At 43.6% G+C, this 20,969-nt stretch overlaps 1 protein-coding gene across 3 annotated transcripts in view; it reads right to left on the reverse strand.

The window, feature by feature from the left end:
* Positions 1–5,493: 5,493 nt before the first annotated feature.
* Positions 5,494–20,969, reverse strand: part of LOC121279658 (monocarboxylate transporter 5-like) — a 68,117-nt gene continuing 52,641 nt past the window's right edge. For all 3 annotated transcript variants that reach the window (XM_041190874.1, XM_041190876.1, XM_041190875.1), the window contains 3 exons: positions 16,552–16,763; positions 10,767–10,860; positions 5,494–6,588 (listed from right to left, as the gene is read on the reverse strand). In XM_041190874.1, coding sequence (XP_041046808.1) covers positions 6,353–6,588; positions 10,767–10,860; positions 16,552–16,763 — 542 coding nt within the window. In that variant the 3' untranslated portion in view covers positions 5,494–6,352. The remainder of the gene's footprint in view (positions 6,589–10,766; positions 10,861–16,551; positions 16,764–20,969) is intronic.

Consider the following 20,969-nt stretch of genomic DNA (forward strand, 5'->3'; position numbering starts at 1 on the left):
AACATCATAAGTGCAATAATACAATCATAAGGCAATGGAAATTAAAATCAGGAAAGATATGACTGGGCAGCTGATTCATGATCATCCATTTTATTCCACAAAGTCACTATATTTTTCTTTGGAAAAATTTACTTTATTCATAAAATATCTGAAAGAACATTACAAAACATCTCAAAGTGGCCATCACAAAAAGTGCAATCATATTCAATTTTTCCACATGGATCCACAAAGTCACTACTGCTGCCCAGAGACATTGGGTACATTCAAAATGACTAAGCTAAGGCAGTTCAGGAGAGACTGGAGAGACAAGCCATGTAAGCCAAGTACCCTTTCCTTGTCCCTAACCGTTCTTATGTTCTGTGTGGTGTGGTGCATTCAGCCTCCTAAGGAGAAGGAGCATGATATTATATTAACTTTTCCTGAATAAGTCGTTATTAGCTACAGAAATGACAGAAATATGGGTCTCAATTGCTTTACGTAAAATTTACATATTGTTGCAATTGACAAAGATATTTCCTCAATATTTTAAAACAAAGTACTTACTTTCAATAAATACATGCTTTAATATCTGACCCCAAATTTCTCTGGGATATAATCCACAAATGGAACAAATACAAAAATCCTTAAAATACAATATGTGCAAAAATATTGCAATATTTAAAATGTCTAATACATGCCTTCTTCAGTGCATTGAAGACAAAGGGTTTCAAAGGCTCAGTGGGATGTTCCTTCAAACTGTCTTTCAACGTAATGCACCGTCTGTAAAAAAGAAACTTTCCTATGGAACAATGGAAGTTCAAGGGATTTTGTTTTCTGACATAACTTGGCTGGATCTTAAAGGTTGGGGTGGCTTGAAGCCATTTCCCCTCCGCTGCCTCCTTTTCCTTCTGCACAATCTCTGGGTTAAGCACATCACCATGTGATGGGTAATGAGGCTGCAAAGCTCTTTTCCCTCATAACAGCATTTTCCCCCTTTTTTTTAATGTTAATTCATAGGATGCAAAGGCACTCATTCCCCTTAAAAGGCAGTGATGGGCCACCTTCTTGAATGCAACTGAGTGGCTTGCCCGTCCATTTCAAAGGGCAGTTAAGAGTCAACCACATTACTGTGAGTCTGGGTCACATATAGCTCAGACAGCATAAGGTCAGCAGGTTTCTTTCCTTAAAGGATATCAGGGAACCAGATCAGTTTTTAAGACAATCCAGCAGTTTTAAGCTCACCATCATTGATGGTAGCTTTTCACTCAAGATTTGCACTTAATTAATTGAATCCAAATCTCCCAGCTACCATGGGATTGTGAACTCATGTGTCAGCATTGTTATTCGGCGTGGATTATAAATCCAGCAGCATAACCACTACATTACCATACCCCAGGGGCTAGGGAAGCAGCATTGGCTTTGCAGATGATTGACAGGGGGCCTCAGTAATAATGATACAGCTCAATCTATGCCCCAGCACCTTTGAACACAGGCTCTTTGCAGGAATTTTTAGCGAAATAAATTTTGTTATAAATATGCAATGTTAAAACAATGCAAGTTATTTTATGAATAAATTTCCACTAAAAATTAGTATGATGGGAAAGCTTTCATGATCAGTACCAATGCACATTGGCCTATTTCCATGAGAACTCAGAACTGGGAGATAATGGCTCCGAATCGTGCAGACATTGCTTGGCACAGATAAATTTAGCAACAATCTAATCTTTTGATCCATTATCCACTTAGATTGCTTCATAACAATGGAGCAAGACTGAATGGGAACTAACTAAGATAAGCACATTTTGTTTTGTTAAATCAGTGTTTGCTTGTCATTTTCACCTATCCTTCTTCCAACATCTGTCTAGTATCAGCCATGGCTCAGTTGGTAGCATTCTCACTTGAGTCAGAAGGCTGTGGGTTCAAGTCCAACTCCAGAGACTTGAGTGCAAAATCTAGGCAGACACTCCAGTGAAGTCCTGAGGGAGTGCTGCACTGTCCAAGATGCCTTCTTTTCAATGAGGTGTTAGCAGTCTGCTTTCTCAGGTGGATGTAAAAGATCCCATGGCACTATTTGTAAGAAGAGCAGGGGAGTTTTCCCCAAGGTCCTGGCCAACACCACCAACATAAATAATCTGGTCGTTATCACATTGGTGTTTGTAGGAGCTTGCTGTGTGTAAATTGGCTGCCCTGTTTCCTACATTACAACAGTGACTACACTTTAAAAGTACTCCATTAGCTGTAAAACGCTTTGGGATATCCTCAGGTGCTGAAAGGCGCTATCTAAATGCCAATGGTCCACCTGAGATATGGAGCTCATTGTGCAGGAAGCCATGCATATCATGAAAGATGAACTATCTAACATTACGTCTCCTTGTCATGCATATTAGTGTTGTTAGATTACTTGACTGCTCTAGTGAACAGGCACTTTAATTAATCTCAATAAGGACTATTCAGGACAAATGGGAATGCCTGAGATGTGTGCTTTAAGAGCTATAAACAATGACACCAGTTTCACTACTATTATATAGCAACATATTTAGTATATATTGGTGACAAGTTGCAAATTTATTAGAATTCTTTGAGGTGGTAGCAAGCAGGTTAGATAAAAGGGAATCAGTAGATGTAATATATTTGAATTTCCAAAAGGCATTTGATAAGGTACCGCACATAAGGCTACTTAATAAGATAAGAGCCCATGGTGTTGGGGGTAATATATTAGCATGGATAGAGGATTGGCTCATTAATATAAGACAGAGAGTTGGGATAAGTGTGGCATTTTCAGGATGGCAACCTTAACTAGTAGAGTGCTACAGGGATTAGTGCTGGGACCACAGTTATTTACAATATATAATAAAGATTTGGATGAGGGAAGTGAATGTACTATCGCCGAGTTCATGGATGACACAAAAATAGGTGGGAAGGCAAGAGGTGAGGATGACACAGAGTCTACAGAGGGATATGGACAGATTAAGTGAGTGGGCAAAAACTTGGTAGATGGAATATAAGGTGGGAAAATGTAAGGTTATGCACTTTAACATCAAAAATAGAGGACCTGAATATTATTTAAATAGGAAGGACTGCTGAAAACTGCAGCCCAGAGGGATTTGGGGGTCCTTGTGCATGAATCACAAAAAGCTAACATACAAGTTCAGCAGGTAATAGGATAGGCAGATGGAATGTTGGCCTTTATTTCAAAGGGAATGGATTATAAAAATAGGGATTTTTTTACTAAAACTAATTAGACCACACCTAGAATATTGTGAACAGTTTTGGTCCCCTTATCTAAGGAAAGATATAGTGGCATTGGAGGCAGTCCAGAGAAGGTTCACTAGGTTGATCCTGGGTGTGGAGGGATTTTCTTATGAGTTGAGTAGGTTGGGCCTGTACTCATTGGGATTTAGAAGAATTAGAGATAACCTTATATAAGATTCTCAGGGGGCTTGACAGGATAGATGCTGAAAGATTGTTCCCCTTGTGGGAGAGTGCAGAACCAGAGGGCATAATCTCAGAGTAAGGGGTCGCCCATTTAAAACAGAGGTGAGGAAGAATTTCTTCTCTCAGAGGGTGGTGAATCTGTGAAATTCTTTACCGCAGAGGGCTGTAGAGGCTGGGTCATTTAGTATATTCAAGGCTGAGATAGACAGGTTTTTAATCAGGAAGGGAATCAAGGGTTATGGGAAAAAAGCAGGAAAGTGGAGCGGAGGATTATCAGATCAGCCATGATCTCATTGAATGGCAGAGCAGGCTCAATGGACCGAATGGCCTACTTCTGCTCCCTACATCTTATGGTCTTTTAGCCAAATTTTAATGTCCTAGCTTGGAGGGCAGATGAGCCTGAAAGTAGGTCACCTGGCCACCCTTTCTGCCACAACTGGCACACAGCCAGAGAGGCTGAGGAAACCTGGAGGGATTTTCCCTAAAGAAACTTTTACTAGCCTTGACCGATTGTCAAAGAGTCTGGCTGGAGAGCTACCATACCAAATGCTCGGGATCTACCACATCAATGCTAAAATCTACCATATTGATGCTGAGTCCATATTGCTATTTCTGACAGAAAATCAGCACTAGGCCTGACAAGATCAACAACAGCACCCTGTGGAGGACAGATTCTTACAAACTCTATATTCAAATCCGATCAAGCTCACTGCACCAGCCAACCGAGTATTTTTGTTGAGGCAGTGATGCTGAGAGTTTGCAGGAGAAAAAGTAAACATACTGAAAAATAAAATTCTGATGTATCTTTCCCATCAACCGCCATCTGCTTATTATCAAATAATGATTTGAGCCTGATAATTGTCTGGGAGTTTACTAAGAATGTACTAGGGTAGAAGTAATTAAACAAACTGTGTAAGCCAAATAGAACATTCAGAAAAATGGTTACTTATATTTTTTGCAACTGGACATTGCAGGTTACAATCTGTGGCAGTACAATTAACATTTTATGAAATATGATAAAATTCTCGGTTGTGCATGGTGTGTCTAATTTTTTACACCATAATTAGAAATCTCTGTCAGTTTATTAACCATTTTAATTGGATATTTTCCATTTTTGTTATCATATCAGTCATATTACACAAAATCTAGTTTCAATTTTTTTCTCCAATCACATATTACTCATTTATACTTCAGCAAAAAAGATTATTTTTCCCTAGATTTTTCCCTTAACAGCTATATATTTTCTATCCCCAAAACCCCCCTCCACCCCCACATCCCCTCTGAGGTCCAACCCCTCACCCCCCCAACCCCTGAAGTCCGAACACCCCCCCCCCCAACCATCCCCCTCCCCGAGGTCCCACTCCCCCCAATGCACCCACCCAACCTCCGAACCACCCCCCATCCCCACCTCCGATTCCCCTGACACCCCAAATCCTAAACACTTGCTTTAGACACTTACCATCTCCCTGGCCTGTCAATTTCAAATGAACCTTTAAACTTAACTGGTTTACGGCAGCTAGTGCTGTAAAAAAGGGGACATATCCTCCTTCAATCCGACACTGCTGGACTGCAATGCTGGACTTGTGGACAGCTGTGCTGCCTGTGTCTGGCCCGGCCTGAGTTGGAAGGTTGGGTGAGACGGACACAGAAGAAACTTAGAGTAAGTAATTCGGCAAGGAGTGGTAATCTTACGCTGATTGTCACTCCGAGGAAGTTACAGCCCATAATTAAACATAGAGGCACATACAGCCTCAGCTGAATTTCAAATCTTTTTTTGCCAAACTTTTAGACGAGAGAGATAAAATGGAAAGCAGAGTGGGAGCGCAACCAAGCCAGGACCAGTATAAGTGTACAACAAATCAAGTCATAATACAGCTTTGGGAGAGGAGTGGTAGAAATCATAAAGTAAAAGAATATCAAATTGAGAGAGAGAAAGAGAGATAGGAGCAGGTAATGAACCCGTAGCCAAGAAAGGCATTGAACCAGAATGAGTAAAGTGCGAGAGAAGAAGGATTCTATTTTCAGTCATAAAACACTGAGGCAGGAGAGGGTAAAGGCAAGAATTGAATCAATAACAACTTGCCTTTATACAGCAACTTTAATATAGAAAACCTGTCCCAAGGCACTATACAGAAGGAAGGATCAAAAGGAACAGATGGCATATTAAATAATGAGCCGCACTGCATGTATACAGTCAGTGTTTCATCCCTAACAGAACTAGATTTGAACTCTAAATCAATGATCATCCATTCCATGGCATTGATATACTAAGCCCCTGTTTCACTTAGGTCTTTTGAAATATTAGATTTGTTCTTCACTTAATATGCATTTGCCCCCAATTTATATCATCTTTGCTACTTCATGTGCCGTTTGCAGCCAGGAACTAAAGTGATATACTCTCAAGACTCTCCCAGTGTTCATAGTACAATAATTCGACAATGTGACTACCAGCAACATTGTAATTCATTTTGAAATTCCTTTAATGAAAATATTCTAGTCATCTCCAATCCTTTAAAACTTCCTTTACATGTCTTGGGAAACACTGATGGTCTCAATTGCATCAGCTCCTAGGTTGCGTATTGTTCAATACCCCCAGACTGAAAACTTATAAAATGAAAATTTCATAAATATTGCTCTGTTGAAATTATTATATTCTTCAGTATTCAATATGAATTTTCAAATAAAGTGCTGCTTTCCTTTCTAACTTTGGCTTGAAATCGATATAAAAAGTTAAGCCATAAAGATCTGCCAAACTTCCAGTTTCTCCTCCATGTGATTTTCTGACCACCTTTTCCTTTTCATTTCTGTTGGACAGAAGTGGTTTCATTCATTTATTATTCCATTACCATCTAAACTGAGGACACCAGTTCTAGCAAAGTCCAGGGCCTGGTACTTTCAACACCCAAGCTCATTAAAGCACTGCTGGGAAGGGCCACCCTCAGACCATGCTTTCCAGCTCCAAGTGCTCTTTCATCGGTGAGCCCTCAAGAGATGGAGGGATAATGCTCGCTGGAGCCAAGTTGTTGGGGTCTTCCATTATTCTCTTCTTGGCCTCTTTGGACTGTTTTCTCTCAGCCAGTGGAACAAAAAATAAAACTAGGAATGCGACAAAGTAACAAGAGCCAGCCAGCTGGAATGAAGCATTGTAATCTTTGGTGAAATCGTAAAGAGCACCTAGAAACAAGCAAAATGGACTTTAGCCGACTGACAGGAATTAAAAGCTTCTACACAAATCAGAACCTTTTGTGTTATGAATTCCCACTGCCCTTGAGGAGGTGCTGGTGAGCTACCTTCTTGTTCATAACCGAGTGGCTTATTAGGCCATTTCAGTGAGCAGTTAAGAGTCAACCACATTGCAGTGGGTCTGCAGTAACATGTAGGCCAGACCAGCTAGGGATGGCATATTAAATAATGAGCAGCACTGCATGTATACAGTCAGTGTTTCATCCCTAACAGAACTAGATTTGAACTCCGAATCAATGATCATCCATTCCATGGCATTGATATACTAACCCTCTGTTTCACTTAGGTCTTTTGAAATGTTAGATTGGTTCTTCACTTAATATGCATTTGCCCCCAATTTATATCATCTTTGCTACTTCATGTGCTGTTTGCAGCCAGGAACTAAAGTGATATACTCTCAAGACTCTCCCAGTATTCATAGTATAATAATTAGACAATAATTCCTTCCCTTAAGGACATTGGTGAATCTAATGGTTTCATGGTCACCACTACTGATACAAGCATTTTATTCCATTAATAGATTGAAATTCCTCATCTGCTGTGGTGGGATTTGAACTCACTGCCATAAATCGTTAATCCAGGCCTCTGGATTACTTGTCTTGTAATGTATTTGACTGTACACCTACATCTATTTGGAGTGCAATGCTGTAGCTTTCAAGATATGATTGCGGAAGATTATAACCAGAGGATTGTCACTTTGGGTAAGAACATGGAAACAGGAACAGGCCATTCAGCTTCTGCTCTGCAATTCAATTAAATCAGGATTGATCTGCACCTCAACTCCATTTAGATGGCATTGCTCCACATCCCTAGATAACATTACCGAACGAACATCTAGCCATCTCAGTCTTGGAAGTTCCAATTCTCCCGGCATCCACAATCTTTTGGGGTAGAGAGTTCCAGCTGTCCAATATCCTTTGTGTGAAAAGTGCTTTGAGATTTCGCTGTTGAACAACCTAGCTCTAATTTTAAAATTAAGTCTCCTCATTTACGGGGAGCCAGTGGCATAGTGACATTGTCACTGAACTGGTATTCCAGTGACCCAGGGTAATGCTCTGGGGACCTGGGTTTGAATCCCACCACTGCAGATGGTGGAATTTGAATTCATTAAAAGTCTGATGGTGACCATGAAACCATTGTTGTAAAAACCCATCTTTATGTCCTTTAGGGAAGGTAATCTGCTGTCCTTACCTGGTCTGGCCCACGTGTTACTCCAAACCCACAGCAATGACTCTGAAAATGCCCTCTGAACATGGACAGTTAGGGATGGGAAATAAATTCTGGCCTAGCCAGTGATGCCCACATGAATAAAAACAAAAAAATTCGTCCACCAGAAGAAATGCTTTCTCTTAGTCTAAACCTAAGAAATCATCTTATCATTTTTAATACCTAGAACAGATTGCTCCTCAATCTTCTGTACTCAAAGAAACACAAGCCAGGGGCAAACTGTCCAACCGATCCTCATAATGTAACCTTTGAAACCACGATATCTGTAAGTTAGCTCTATGTTTTAGCACAACTAGTGCACTGTTGGGCAAAATTTTACAGAGCACTGTGGTCCCTGAGCACCACCCCCCCCCCACCCCCCACCGACCTTCGCCCCCCCCGTTGCACCTCCCCCACCCCACCAGCTGTAAAAATTGAGGGGAGGCTGCCCAGGCAGCCATTTAAGAGCCAACTGGCTGTTAATAGATGAGAGGCAGGACTGCGGCCCCTCAGGGACAGGAAGTAACGCCTCAGAGGGTTGCCAGCCAATCAGGGGCCGGCAGCTCTCCAGCACCAGCGGTGTCACTGGAAGTGGTGTCCAATGCGGTGGGGGTGGGGCAAGAGAATAGGGGACGGGCTGGATTTTATGTGCTCCCTGCCTTCAAACCTGCCAGTGGCAGAGCATAAAATCCAGCCCATTGCTTCTATAAACCTTGCAGAAGACAGGAAAGATTCGCTGACCCAAATCAGCAAGGTTGAGAGCAATGTTGCAAGGGGTCCTGTGTTTGGAACTATGGAAACCCAGGAAGTTAAAGCAGAATGGCTGAGTGACAAGGAGCCTTTAGCTATGCAATGAGGAAACTCACCCATTTGGGAGAATCAGCCTGAATGCCGATCGGACTGAAAGTGGAGAAAAGATAATTGATGTGGGCAGATTGGAGTGAGAGGCAAACTTGAGACTCAGGAAATTCATCCCATTGACATGTGAGCCTTGTAACCCAGCATCTAGCTAGGAGTCAAATGCTCAATTGCTTCACCCTCTAGGCCACTCCCCTGTTTATAGCTTACATGACAGGCACTTTTGCGTCATGTGGTGAAATTTGCTCCAACAATGATTTTAATAGATAAAAGCAAAATACTACAGATGCTGGAAATCTGAACTGAGAACAGAAAGTGGTGGAAAAACTCAGCAGATCTAACAGCATCTGTGGAGAGAAAAACAGAGTTAATGTTTCGAGTCCCTATATTCAGAGCTCTGAAGAAAAGCCATGCAGACTCAAAATGTTAACTCTGTTTTTCTCTCCACAGATGCTGATGATTTTAATAGAATGGTTCTTAAGCCATTCTAACTTCCGCCCATATGTTATAGCAAAGCAGCTGGTCAGACACTTTCACTATTGCCTCATTGTGGTTAAAATGTAAATGATTTCTTCTTTTCCATCCTCTGCTCCTCGTCTCCTAAGGTCCTGTTCCAACCTGCTGGGTTACAGTTCCATGGTTGTCAAGTGTCATCTTGCATCTCGCCTAAGCAACCATTCTTCGTGTGTGACAGTTGCAAGGAGTGTCTCAACAGAGTCTGATTCCAATCTCATTCGACATCCACTCATGTGCACTTCCAGGGGGGAGGTAATTGGATCATCATCAGGAGTTGGGCCACTGGCTTGGTTTTTCTTTCTTTAACCAAAGGACTGAGGCCAATTTTAGTGCTGCCATCACCAGGCCAACTAAGACTGAATAACTAACACATTGTCGTGAAAATATAATAACTCTCATAATATTATTATGAATTATTGTAAAGGTAGGTTAATAGTGGGATTTAATTGAATTGGAGACAGCTGGTCTGGAGGTTTTGAGTAATCAAAAAGGAAACTAGGTTTGAGATGCTAAATATGTAAACATGGCTGAAGTTTTAGAATGTGAGGTGCAAGGAAAATTTGCATTTTTTTATAATCCTGAGTAGTTTGAATTTCAAAGAGATGGTAATATGTTACACCTAGCCAGAAGAAGCTAAGTCAAACAGTGTGTTTATTTTTCCCAAAGATTATTGATAAAATTAGTACCATGAAAAGATTTATATTATGAGAAAGGTAAAATTCAAAAGACATATCAGAACAGTGGAATTTGCATTAAAAAGGGAGAAACATGTATAAAGGAGATGAGGATATCTGTAACAGGAGAAGGCATTCTAAGATCTAACACCAGTGTGAAAAGCCTCCAGCCTCTGTGCACCAAGTCGCTGTCTACAGGAATTGAAGCTGAGAAAACTCATTTGAATACAACTGTCCAGGGTATTGTGTCGCTTTGCCTGAATCTGTTTAAATCTATTTGTTTTTACTGTTGCCTTAACAGAGGTGTAACTGGGAATCAGATTAATTAGGGGTTTTAGGAGTTATTAAATTAGTGATTTGTAGACTTATGTATGTGCTTGAAATCTTTTCTTTTGTCAATAAATGTTTAATTTAGTTTTCTAAAAATCTCTGAAATCTTGGTAGTCTTATTACTTCTGAATTCAAAGCACGCTTCTCAAAATAAATATGAATTGTAAAACCATCGTGGCTGCGTAATCAAGTTTCCCTCATGGATTTGATCCACCTGGCACACATCATCTACCAGGTCATAACACACATACGGGATCAAATCGGGGACCATCTTATCCTCCATGTGTGAGCTATAGTTACTGCGTTAAGCAGCTGAACCATGCACAGAACTGCTTCATATTACAATCCACCTGGGACTGGCGAGACACTTTTGCCTCGAACAGCGAGTTGAAAGTATCATTTCAGCAATCACTGGAACGCCCATTTCTCAAACTTTTCTACAGCCCTAAGCTACTGGCTTTGTGCTGAACTTCACCTGATAATCCTTTGGGTGCAGGCAAGAGTTCACAACAAGGTTCTGCTTACCTGCTGCTGGTGGCCCGACCAAACAGCCAAGACCAACAAAGAACTGGAAGAGGCCCATTCCTTGCTGTAATCTATGGATTCCAATAAAGTCAACCTAAAAAAAAAAAGTCCTAATTAAAACATATTTCAGGCATAAAATGTGCTCAGAATTTACATCAATCTGAAGCCAGGATAATGAATTCCGGGGGGGCGGTGGGGGTGGTGAGGACCACTAGCTCCAGCATAGGAACATTAACCCAACTGAGGACTTCACTTTTACGTTCAAATCTGATATTTAAACTTGCTGCACGTCACTGCATGAATTGGCGCAGCAGAGTTTTAGCTAAGATACCCTCTGAATGAAATGATGCCCTTGTCATGAATAAAACAATGTGCTTTATTGTAAGAGATCCTAAATTTAATTTTGTTGTAATTTACTGAATAGTAAGATGTGAATTTGGAGCCATAAATATTCATGCGACAATCTTCTGACAAGTTTCTTGATGTGGGGTAGGATTCTGCAATATTACATAGAATCTACGGTAAAGCTCAACTGCTTTATGCTGGTCTACATACTCCACATGCACCTTCTCCCACGCGAACCCAACCTGCCTGCAATCTCCCCTTCCCCATCAGTATTTCTTATTCTTTCTCTCTCATGTTTGCCTCAAGGCTCCTCTTCAATAAATATATCAATGCCTCCTGCCTCAAACACTCAGGCTTGAATTCTACCTTCGGTTTGCGTCCGAAGTTGGCGCAGTCGGAGGCAGATGTATAACCTGCTCCCGGCTGAGTTCGCGTTGTGAACACGATCTTGCACTGGGTGAGACGCGATTGCTGCATGTGTCTTCTGTGCGTGGAAGTGGGGACGCATTGGGCACTGGGTCCAATGGTTCAAAAAATGGAAGAGGCAGCTCCTGAAGGCTGCCAGGAGTTGTGGGGGAGGCTGAGGGAGCTGTTTGGAAGCAATCCAACAAACGTCCCAGTGTGCAGGCATGGCCTCAGCACCTGGTGGTCATGGAAGGCAGGAGGACAGGTCAGGTGGGCACTCTGCACCCCACCACCCCCCCCCACCCCCCCAACCCGCTCCATTTCTCAGATGAGTGCCTAGGAGTGCTGGTTGAGGAGGTTAGTGCCAGGCAGCATATCCTAATTCCCAGGGATGGCAAGAGAAGGCCGCCTCACCTGAACAAGGCCTGGACAGAAGTCACTGACCAGGTCAGTGGGCACGACATGGTACACTACACGTGGCTTCAGTGCCGCAAAAAGTTCAATGATCTGCTGAGGTCAGCAAGGGTAAGTGCAGAGATGGCATGGACCTGTGTGGAGAACTTTAGTTGGGTGCCCGTTGCTAGGAACTAGTTCAGGGGTCTAAGAGTGTGTATACCAACTGGCACTGAAACCTGCCCTGCCAAGGCTGGGATGTCAGCACAACTGGTTTCAATGCGCTGCAGGGTGAGATGTGCCATTGTGACACGGCCCGCCTAATGCCCAGGTGGGAGGGTGGGTGGGAACCAGGAACGGACCTTCAGGGAGACGGAGCAATAATGAGGCTATTTTTTTCTGTCAGGAGAAGGGCAGTCACAACATGGCAGAGCGCCACAGAACGGGTGGAGAAGTGCCAAATCTGTGCATCCTCATGAAGCACAAAAGCGATGCACTGGAGCTTGAATGCCAGTGGCCAGCCCACTCCTCCGGTCGTGGTGAGGCGAGGGTCTCAGATGAAGGTAAGAGTGCAGGTAACAGATGCCTTTGAGGTGGGTATTGGAAACATAACAGGCTCCTCTCATTAGAAACTGAACTGTCGTAGCCAGAGAGCCCACTGAAGTTCCAATGCAGATGGCACCATGCAGCCAGTCTCCACTGTTTCCTCAGCCTGTCTAACATGCATTGTGATTATTGAATGTATTGATCTTATGCCTTCTTCCCTCAGATGCACCATCTGCAGGAGCTTCCGGCGACCTTGAGGACCCCCCATTGAGCTCCGGGGAAGGCATCACACCTGCACCAGCATCACACTGTCTCTCTGAACTATGGACCGGTGCAGATACTCACACATCGCTGGACTTTAGTTATTCGGCTCCATGGGTAATGCACAGCGGTGAGGGCACATCACACTCTCATGAGGTGCTGGCAGAGGCAGAGAGGTCCAAGGGAGCTGACGGTGGGAGCACTGTTGGAGACCAGGACCATGCTGCACCTGAGGCAGATGATGAGCCTCTGGAGTCATCCATCAGGCAGCAGGTGCTGGATGTCCTGCGCGGGGAGAACTGGTGGAGATCCATGAGGGTCTGCATGCCATGGTCTCCATCATGGAGGAGTCTTTGCAGAGCATGGATTCTGCGTTGACCCTTAATGCCTCCATTGAGAGAATGGTGACTGAGAGGCAGTTCAGGAGCAGGCTCAGGGGTTCCTGGGATTGCACTCGGACCTGCGAACCCTCTCACAGGCACTGGCCTCAGGAGGTCACTGGCAGTGTGGGATGGAAGAGGCACCTAGTCTCCCTGCTGGTCCCCATCCATCAGTGGTGAGCAGGGAGGTGCAAATGCACCTCATGCTGGCAGACGTCATCTCTATGAGCTTCTCTCAGGGCGCTCTAGATGAGGGCACAAGCTCCTCTGCCACTCTGCCAGTAGCCGCTGCATCTGATGACACTGCGATGTCTAAAGAGTGCCCGGCAATGGCACTCTCCCAGGCAGGCTCTGGCAGCCAGGGGATGACTGCCAAGGTCATCAGGGCCACCAGGACAGTACAGTCAGCAGCTGCCCCCAATGCCACTGTCAGCGAGGGGTGGGGTGGGGCACCAAGATGCAGCACCTGCAGGCATACATTTTTTGCATTAATTATTTTGACTCGTGTTATGGATGGACACTTTGTTTGTTCAAGTGAAGTAACATAAACATTTGTTTGACTTAAAAGGGCTGAGTTGGCTGGATGGTATGAATAGGTGCCAGATACAGCACAGGCTTGTAAAAGTATGGCATTGTGTGGTGTTGGTGTACTGGGCTGGGCTCTCATTTAATGATTGTTAGCAAAGGAGACAGTGCCATTGGCTTGACGAGGCATCGATGCCTTGGATGCCCAGCAGAAGGTTCGCTGCATCTAAGCATCCTTGGCGTCCCTGCCTCCATGAACATTCCTGTTTTCTACATCAAGGTCCTCACACTGCGCCTCCCGAGGCTCTTCCTCTGAGTCATCACTTGTGTCATCTTTCCTGGCCTATGAAGCTGCTTCATTTTCCTCAGCCTCCAGTGGGCCTTCCTTGCCAGAACCAGGTTGAGCAGAGTACAGCATGCGACGACTATGAAGGAGACATGCTCTGGAGGATACTGCAATGCTCCCCCTGACCAGGTCCAGGCATCTGACGTGCATCTCCAGCAGCCTGACAACCCTCTCCACCACCGCCCTTGTGGAGGCATGTCTCCCGTCGTATCTCTCCTTGGCCTCAGTTCTTGGGTGGCAGAGCAAGGTCATCAGCCACCTCTTCAAGCAATAGCTCTTGTCACCCAGAAGCCATCTATCCACTTGTACAGAAGCCACGAACAGCCTTGGTTCCTGTGAGTGTCACAAGACATAAGCATTGTGTGAGATCACAGGGTAATGGCACAAACTTGGAGAATCTGTGCCCTGTGTCACAGGCGATCTAAAGATTCATTGAGTGGAACCTCTTTCTGTTTACAAAAGCTCCAGGCCCATCTGCTGGCTCCTTGATGGCCAGGTGAGTGCAATCTATTAGACCCTGGACACAGGGGAACCCAACCATCACAGCAAAGCCTCGTGCCCTCTCCGCCTGGCTCACCTCGTCTGTCCGGAAGTGAATGAACATGCTGACATGTCTAAAGATAGCATCAGTCACGAGCTTGATGCAACTGTGTGCAGCTGATTGAGAAACACCGCACAGATCCCCTACTGAGCCCTGAAAGGAACAGAAGGCATTGAAGTTGAGGGTCACTGTGACCTTCAAAGCCACCAGCATGGGGTGTCCGCCAACAAAGCTGGAGGCGATTTCCGGATCTATCATGTGACATATTGCTATCACTGAGTCCCTGGAGAGGCGGAGCCTCCTGTGGCACTGGACCTCAGACACCTGGAGGCAGTTGGAGCACTGCCTGAACACTCTAGATGCTGGATAGTGGCATCTTCAGCGTGACCTCTCATCTTGGCCTCCCCGCTGGCCCTGCACCAACTGAGCCCATGCCTCTCCTCTTAAAGGTCTGTCCTTGGGATGCTGCCCACGCCCACCTGGCCTCCTCTCCCTCTTGCCCCTCATTTCCTCTTCAGAGGAGGTTCCTTCAGCACAATACACTATCTCCATTAGATGGGATGCAGGGGAGCACTGAAAATGAAGGTGCACTGTGCTGCAGTACTGAGAGGAACCTTCCAGGGAAGATGAGGACCTGAGATGCTGAAAGGCAAGCTTGACAAGGAGACGAGACGCCAAGAAACCCTGGGACAACTCTGTACTCACACAACAACAAACTGGCTAAGACAGAGAAAGTGCTGCTGCTCAGGGGGCTTTTTATCCCACCCGTGGATGAGGACATGATAAAAACGTAAATTCTGTCCACCCGTTTTGCCTGTGCGACGAGCTAAAAATCACACGGGCAATGTAAAATCGCGGTCAATGGGCTTTTTAATTATCTTAATTGGCTCTTTAATTGTCAGCAGGCGCTGCTCCGACTCCCACGTGTGGCTGCCCACCTCAATATTGCACGTCCGTTTCTCGCACAATTTTACACCCGTTCGGATCAGGGATATGTCCGACTTCAGAACACAAGATTCAGACCTCAACGTGGCAGTTAGTTCCACATTCTCAGTGCTCTCTGTGTGAAGAAAATCCTCCTAAAATCTGTCTATCTTAGTTGGTGGCTGCCTTATATTTGTGCCCCATTTGACCTGGACTGGGCCGAAAGTGGTAACACTCGCTCCATGAGGGTTGCCAACCCTCCAGGATTGGCCTGGAGTCTCCAGGAATTGACGATCAATCTCCAGTACACTGCCGTGTGCAACCCTCGAGAAAAATCATAGGGACGTTAAAAACATATGTTTTTTAAATCTATTTTTTTTTGAGCATTTTTCTTTACCAGATATAAAAAATGTTAAAAATGGAGGTGAGGGGAGGGGGAAAGGCTGCTTGGCTGACAGTCAAGCTCCATCCAATTGGGTAATGAGCCTTTTTGTTTTCCAGTTGGTGCAAGACGGCAAGACTTCACAAGGATGGACGTGTTGACCAACTAATGGCCGGAGGGTGGGGTAGGTGATGTGATAAAACTTCCAGGAGTCATAGTTGGCAACCCTACACTCCACATTCACACTTATTGAACCCCTTCTCAATTCTAAAGCTCCAGCCTGTTTAATCTCTCCTCATTGGTACATCCTCTTAGTTCTGGTTTACATCCTTGTAAACTGTTTCTGCACTTTCCCAATGCTTCCATGTGCTTTCTGGAGACTGGAATTGTTTACAATACCCTTAAGTCCAAGGTATGGTCTAACCAAAGTTCTCTATAAAGTGATATTGGTTTTTGAATTCTGTTCTCTGGAAATGAACCACTGTATGTTCTTTACACTCATTATGACCTCATCCACTTGTGTTGCTATTTTTAGTGGCCAGTTGGAGGCAAGAAAACCTACTCAATTAAAGGGTGGAAAAATCATCCCAGGTGATTCAAACATCCTTTCCAGTGACTTTTTACTGAGAAGCTGACATAGAGGACGGGAAGACGGAGGGTGAATGACATGTAGTGAGCGTCGGGCCTAAACAGGATAAGAATAATAAAAGTAATGTAATGAATAAACTTCCTCTCACCAGGACTGGAAGCAACAAAGTCAGATAACCCCCACAGAACACGGCGAAAACCACTATGTACATCATTAGCATTGAGAACGTATTTGCAAGGGGTGCCAGAAGATTGACAGCTCCACAGAAGAGTAGGTAGATTTTGTGGTAATGATACTTTGCCATCCAGTTACGGTCAGCGACATAGCCAGAGATAAGCTGAGTCACAATCTCAACAATTCCTGCAATAAAAACTTGAATTTTAAGAACTGTCTGTAACTGTAACACACTGAACGTTGACAAAGAAAATAATTAAGTTAGAATCATACTGTATGTGGTAATAAGATAACTCCTCTTGTAGAATTATAGAATTATACACAGCAAGTCCAAGCCAGCTCTTTGAAAGAGCTATCCAATCAGAACACGTCAATATAAGAAATAGGATGTGGATTGGGCCATGTGGCCCTTCAAGCCTGCTGTGCCATTTAATAAGATCATGGTTGATCTCTTGCCTTTCTGCACTTTTTTTTTAATATCCATTTCTGGGATGTAGGTGTTGCTAACTAGGACAGCATTTATTGCCCCATCCCTAATTGCCCTTGTTCAGGGAACATTTAAGAGTCAACCATATTTCTGTGAGGCTGGAGTCACCAAATAAGGGTGGCAGATTTCCTTCCCTAAAGGACATTAATGAACCAGATGGGTGTTTACAACAATCAGCAATGGCTTTGTCATCAGACTGTCAATTCCCAATTTTTATTGAATTCAAACATCTGTCTGCTGTGGTAGGATTCAAACCCAGGTGCCCAGAGGATTACGCTAGGTCTCTGGAATACCAGTCCAGTGACAATACCACTATGCCACTGCCTCCCCATATACCTTAATTCCCATAGTTCCCAAAAATCTATTGATCCCTGCCTTGAATATGCTCAATGTCTGAGCATTCACAGCTCTCTGAGGAGAGGGTTCCAAAGATTCACAACACGTGAAGACATTTCTCCTCAGCATCTTGGTCTTCAATAGCCAACCCCTTATTCTGAGACTGTGACCACCATGTTTTAGATTCACAGGACAGGGGAAATATTTTTTCAGCATCTACCCTGTCTAGCCTCTGAAGAATTTTATATGCACCAATTAGATCACCTATAAACTCCAGGAAATATAGGCCTAGTCTGCGCTCGCCTTCTCTTTCCTCGTAACAATGCACTTTTGTCCCCTTTAAGTATGTAAGTAGTCAAAATTGATTATATTGTCACTAACCTTGCATTTGAAACAATCATGTTAACTTCCATTTTGCAGTTAATTACATTTATAATGCAACAATAGCCAGAGGTTAAAATATAAACCACGCCCATTGTTAAAGTACAGGCCTGAAGAAAATAAGGCACTCAAATTTACAATGTACTGAATAAATACTCTCTAAGGTGAAAAAAATAGCTTTAATTTTTGTCACCCTTCATGACCTCAGGATTTCCCAAAGAAATTCACAGCTGAAACAGTATTTCTGAAGTGTAGTCACTGCTGAAATGTAGGGAATCACAGCAGAATCCCACAAACAGCAATAGTACGGGATGGTAGCATTGGGGTTATCTTACTGGACTAGCCACCCAGAGGTGTGGACTAATGCTCTGGAGGTGTGAATTCAAATACCCGCCATAGAAACTGGAGGAATTTAAACTCAGTTAATTAATAAATCTAGAATAAAACTCTAGTCTCATCCATAATGATAATGAAACTAAAAGATTGCCATAAAAATCCATCTGGTTCACTTGAGGAGGAAATCTGCTGTCCTTACTCAGTCTGGCCAATGTGTGACTCCAGACTTACAAGACTGACTCTTAACTGCCCTCTGAAATGAGCAAACCACTCAGATGTAGGCAGCTCACCACCACCTGGTAAAGGGCAATAAATGCTGGTCCTGCCAATGACACTTCGATCCCAAGAATTAATTTTAAAAAAGATAAATGATCAGATAATCTGTTTTAATTACCTTGGTTGAGGGATAACTATTAGCCAGGAAAACTCCCCAATTCTTCTCACTTCCTCCCCCAATTTTCATGCCTCTCAGGCTATGTAATAATTGTAGATAAGAGAGCAACAGTTGATCCCAGATCTCCACCCATGCCACTCTCCATCCATGCCACTCTCCATCCATGCCACTCTGTCCATCCATGCCACTCTGTCCATCCATGCTACTCTGATAACTATCATTTGAAGGCCTCAGTGATGGCATTCCATCTGATTTTTCTTTAAGGATGTGGTTAACTTCTATTTGGTGTCTAAACCTGCACCAACGAGGTCAGCTGAACCACAGCATAGGGGGTAGCACACTGTCAGCCTTGGCTCATTGGTCACACTGTAGACCAGGAGTCGGAAGGTTGTGGCTTCAATTACTGCTCCAAGAGCCTGAGTACATATTCCAGGCTGACACTTCAGTGCATAGCTGAGGGAGCACTGTACCATCAGACATAATAGTTGAGGTATTCAACTGATGGCTGAACTGCCTACTTAGGTGAATGCAAAAGATCGTATGGCACTGGTTGTTGGGGAACTTTCTGGCTCACCACCACCTTCTCAAGGACAATTAGGGATAGCAACAAACGCCGGCTTTGTCAGCGATGATCACATCCCATGAAAATGTTTTTTAAAAAATCCCTCATCCAACATCACGAGGACATTATCTGGTCATTTATTTCACTATCTTTTGTGCAAACTTGCTTTGTGTCATGTTCCCCTTTATCACATCAGTAATCCCGCTTCAAAGGTATTTTGAAAACTGAATCACAGAATTGTTACAGTGCAGAAGGAGGCCATTCAGCCCATCGAGTCTGCACTGGCTCTCTGAAAGTGCATTCCACCTAGTCCTACTCCCCTGCCTTATCCCCATAACCTTGCACATTCTCTCTTTTCAGGTAGCAATCCAATTCCTTTTTGAATACTTCAATCAAACCTGCCTCCACTGCCCTTTCAGGAAGTTTGTTCCAGACTCCAACCAGCCTCTGGGTGAAAAAACCTTTCCTCATATCACATTTACTACTTTTGCTAATTATTTTGAATCTGTGCCCTCTAGTTCTGGATGCTCCCTTGAGTGGGAACAGTTTCTCATTACTTACCCTGTTCATATCCCTCAGGATCTTGAATACTTTGAATAACTTGAATGCAAGCCTTCTTTTCTCCAATGAAAAGAGTCCCGACTTCTACAATCTACCTTCATATCTACAGTTCTTCATCCCGGGAATCATTCTTGTGAATCTCTTCTGTACTCTCTCCAATGCCTTCACATCCTTCCTCAAGTATGACACCCAGATCTGGACGCAGTACTCCAGATGAGGCCTAACTGGTGTCTTATACTAGTTCAACATGACGTCCTTACTCTTGTACTCAATGCCTCTATTAATGAAGGCTAAGATACTACATGCTTTATTAACTGCTCTCTTAACATGCCCTGCCATCTTCAATGACTTATGTACACATACACCTAGGTTCCTCTGTTTCTGCACCTCCTTTAGAGGCTCTCCCTTTACTTTATACTATCTCACCAAAAATTTCCTGCCAAAATGAATCACCTCATTCTTCTCTGCAATGAACTTCATCTGCTAGTTGTCTGCCCAATCCACCAACATGTCTATGCCCTTTTGAAGTTCAAGACTATCCTCACCACAGTTGACAAAATTTCCAATCTTCATATCATCTGCAAATTTTGAAATCATGCCCTGCACAACCACAGTCTAAATCATTAAAATACATCAGGAAGAGCAAGGGTCCCAACACTGAACCCTGGGGAGCTCTGCTACAAATCTTCCTCCAACCTGAAAAATAACCATTTATCACTACCCTGTTACCTGTCACTCAGCCAATTTCTTATCTAAGTGCCTACTTTCCCTTTTATTCCATGGCCTAGAATTTTGCTCACAAGTTTGTTGTGTGGCACTGTATCAAATGCCTTTTGAAAACCCATAGACACCACACCAAGAATATTTCCCTTATCAACCTTCTATATTATCTCTTCAAAAAAAATCCTGCAAGTTAGTTAAACATGATTTTCCCTTAAATAATCCATTTTGACTTTCCTTAATTATCCTGCACTTGTCTAAGTGACTACTGATTTTATCCTAAACTATAGTTTCCAGAAGTTTCCCTGCCACTGAGGTCAAACTGACTGGTCTGTAGTTGCCAGCTTTAACCTTGCACCCTCTCTGAACAAGAGTGTAACATTCACAATTCTCCACTCCTCTGGCACCTCCCCTGTACCTAAGGAAGACTGGAAGATTATCACTAGTGCCTCTGCAATTTCCACTATCACTTCCCTTAGTACCCTTGGATGCATTTCATCCTGTCCTGGTACCTTATCTATTTTAAGTAAAGATAGCCTTTCTAACACCTCTTCCTTCTCAACTGTAAATTTTTCTAGTGTACCAGTTACTCTCTCTCTCTCACTTCGGCCTGAG

This window comes from Carcharodon carcharias, chromosome 7 (assembly GCF_017639515.1).
Source record: "Carcharodon carcharias isolate sCarCar2 chromosome 7, sCarCar2.pri, whole genome shotgun sequence".
NCBI lineage: Eukaryota > Metazoa > Chordata > Chondrichthyes > Lamniformes > Lamnidae > Carcharodon > Carcharodon carcharias.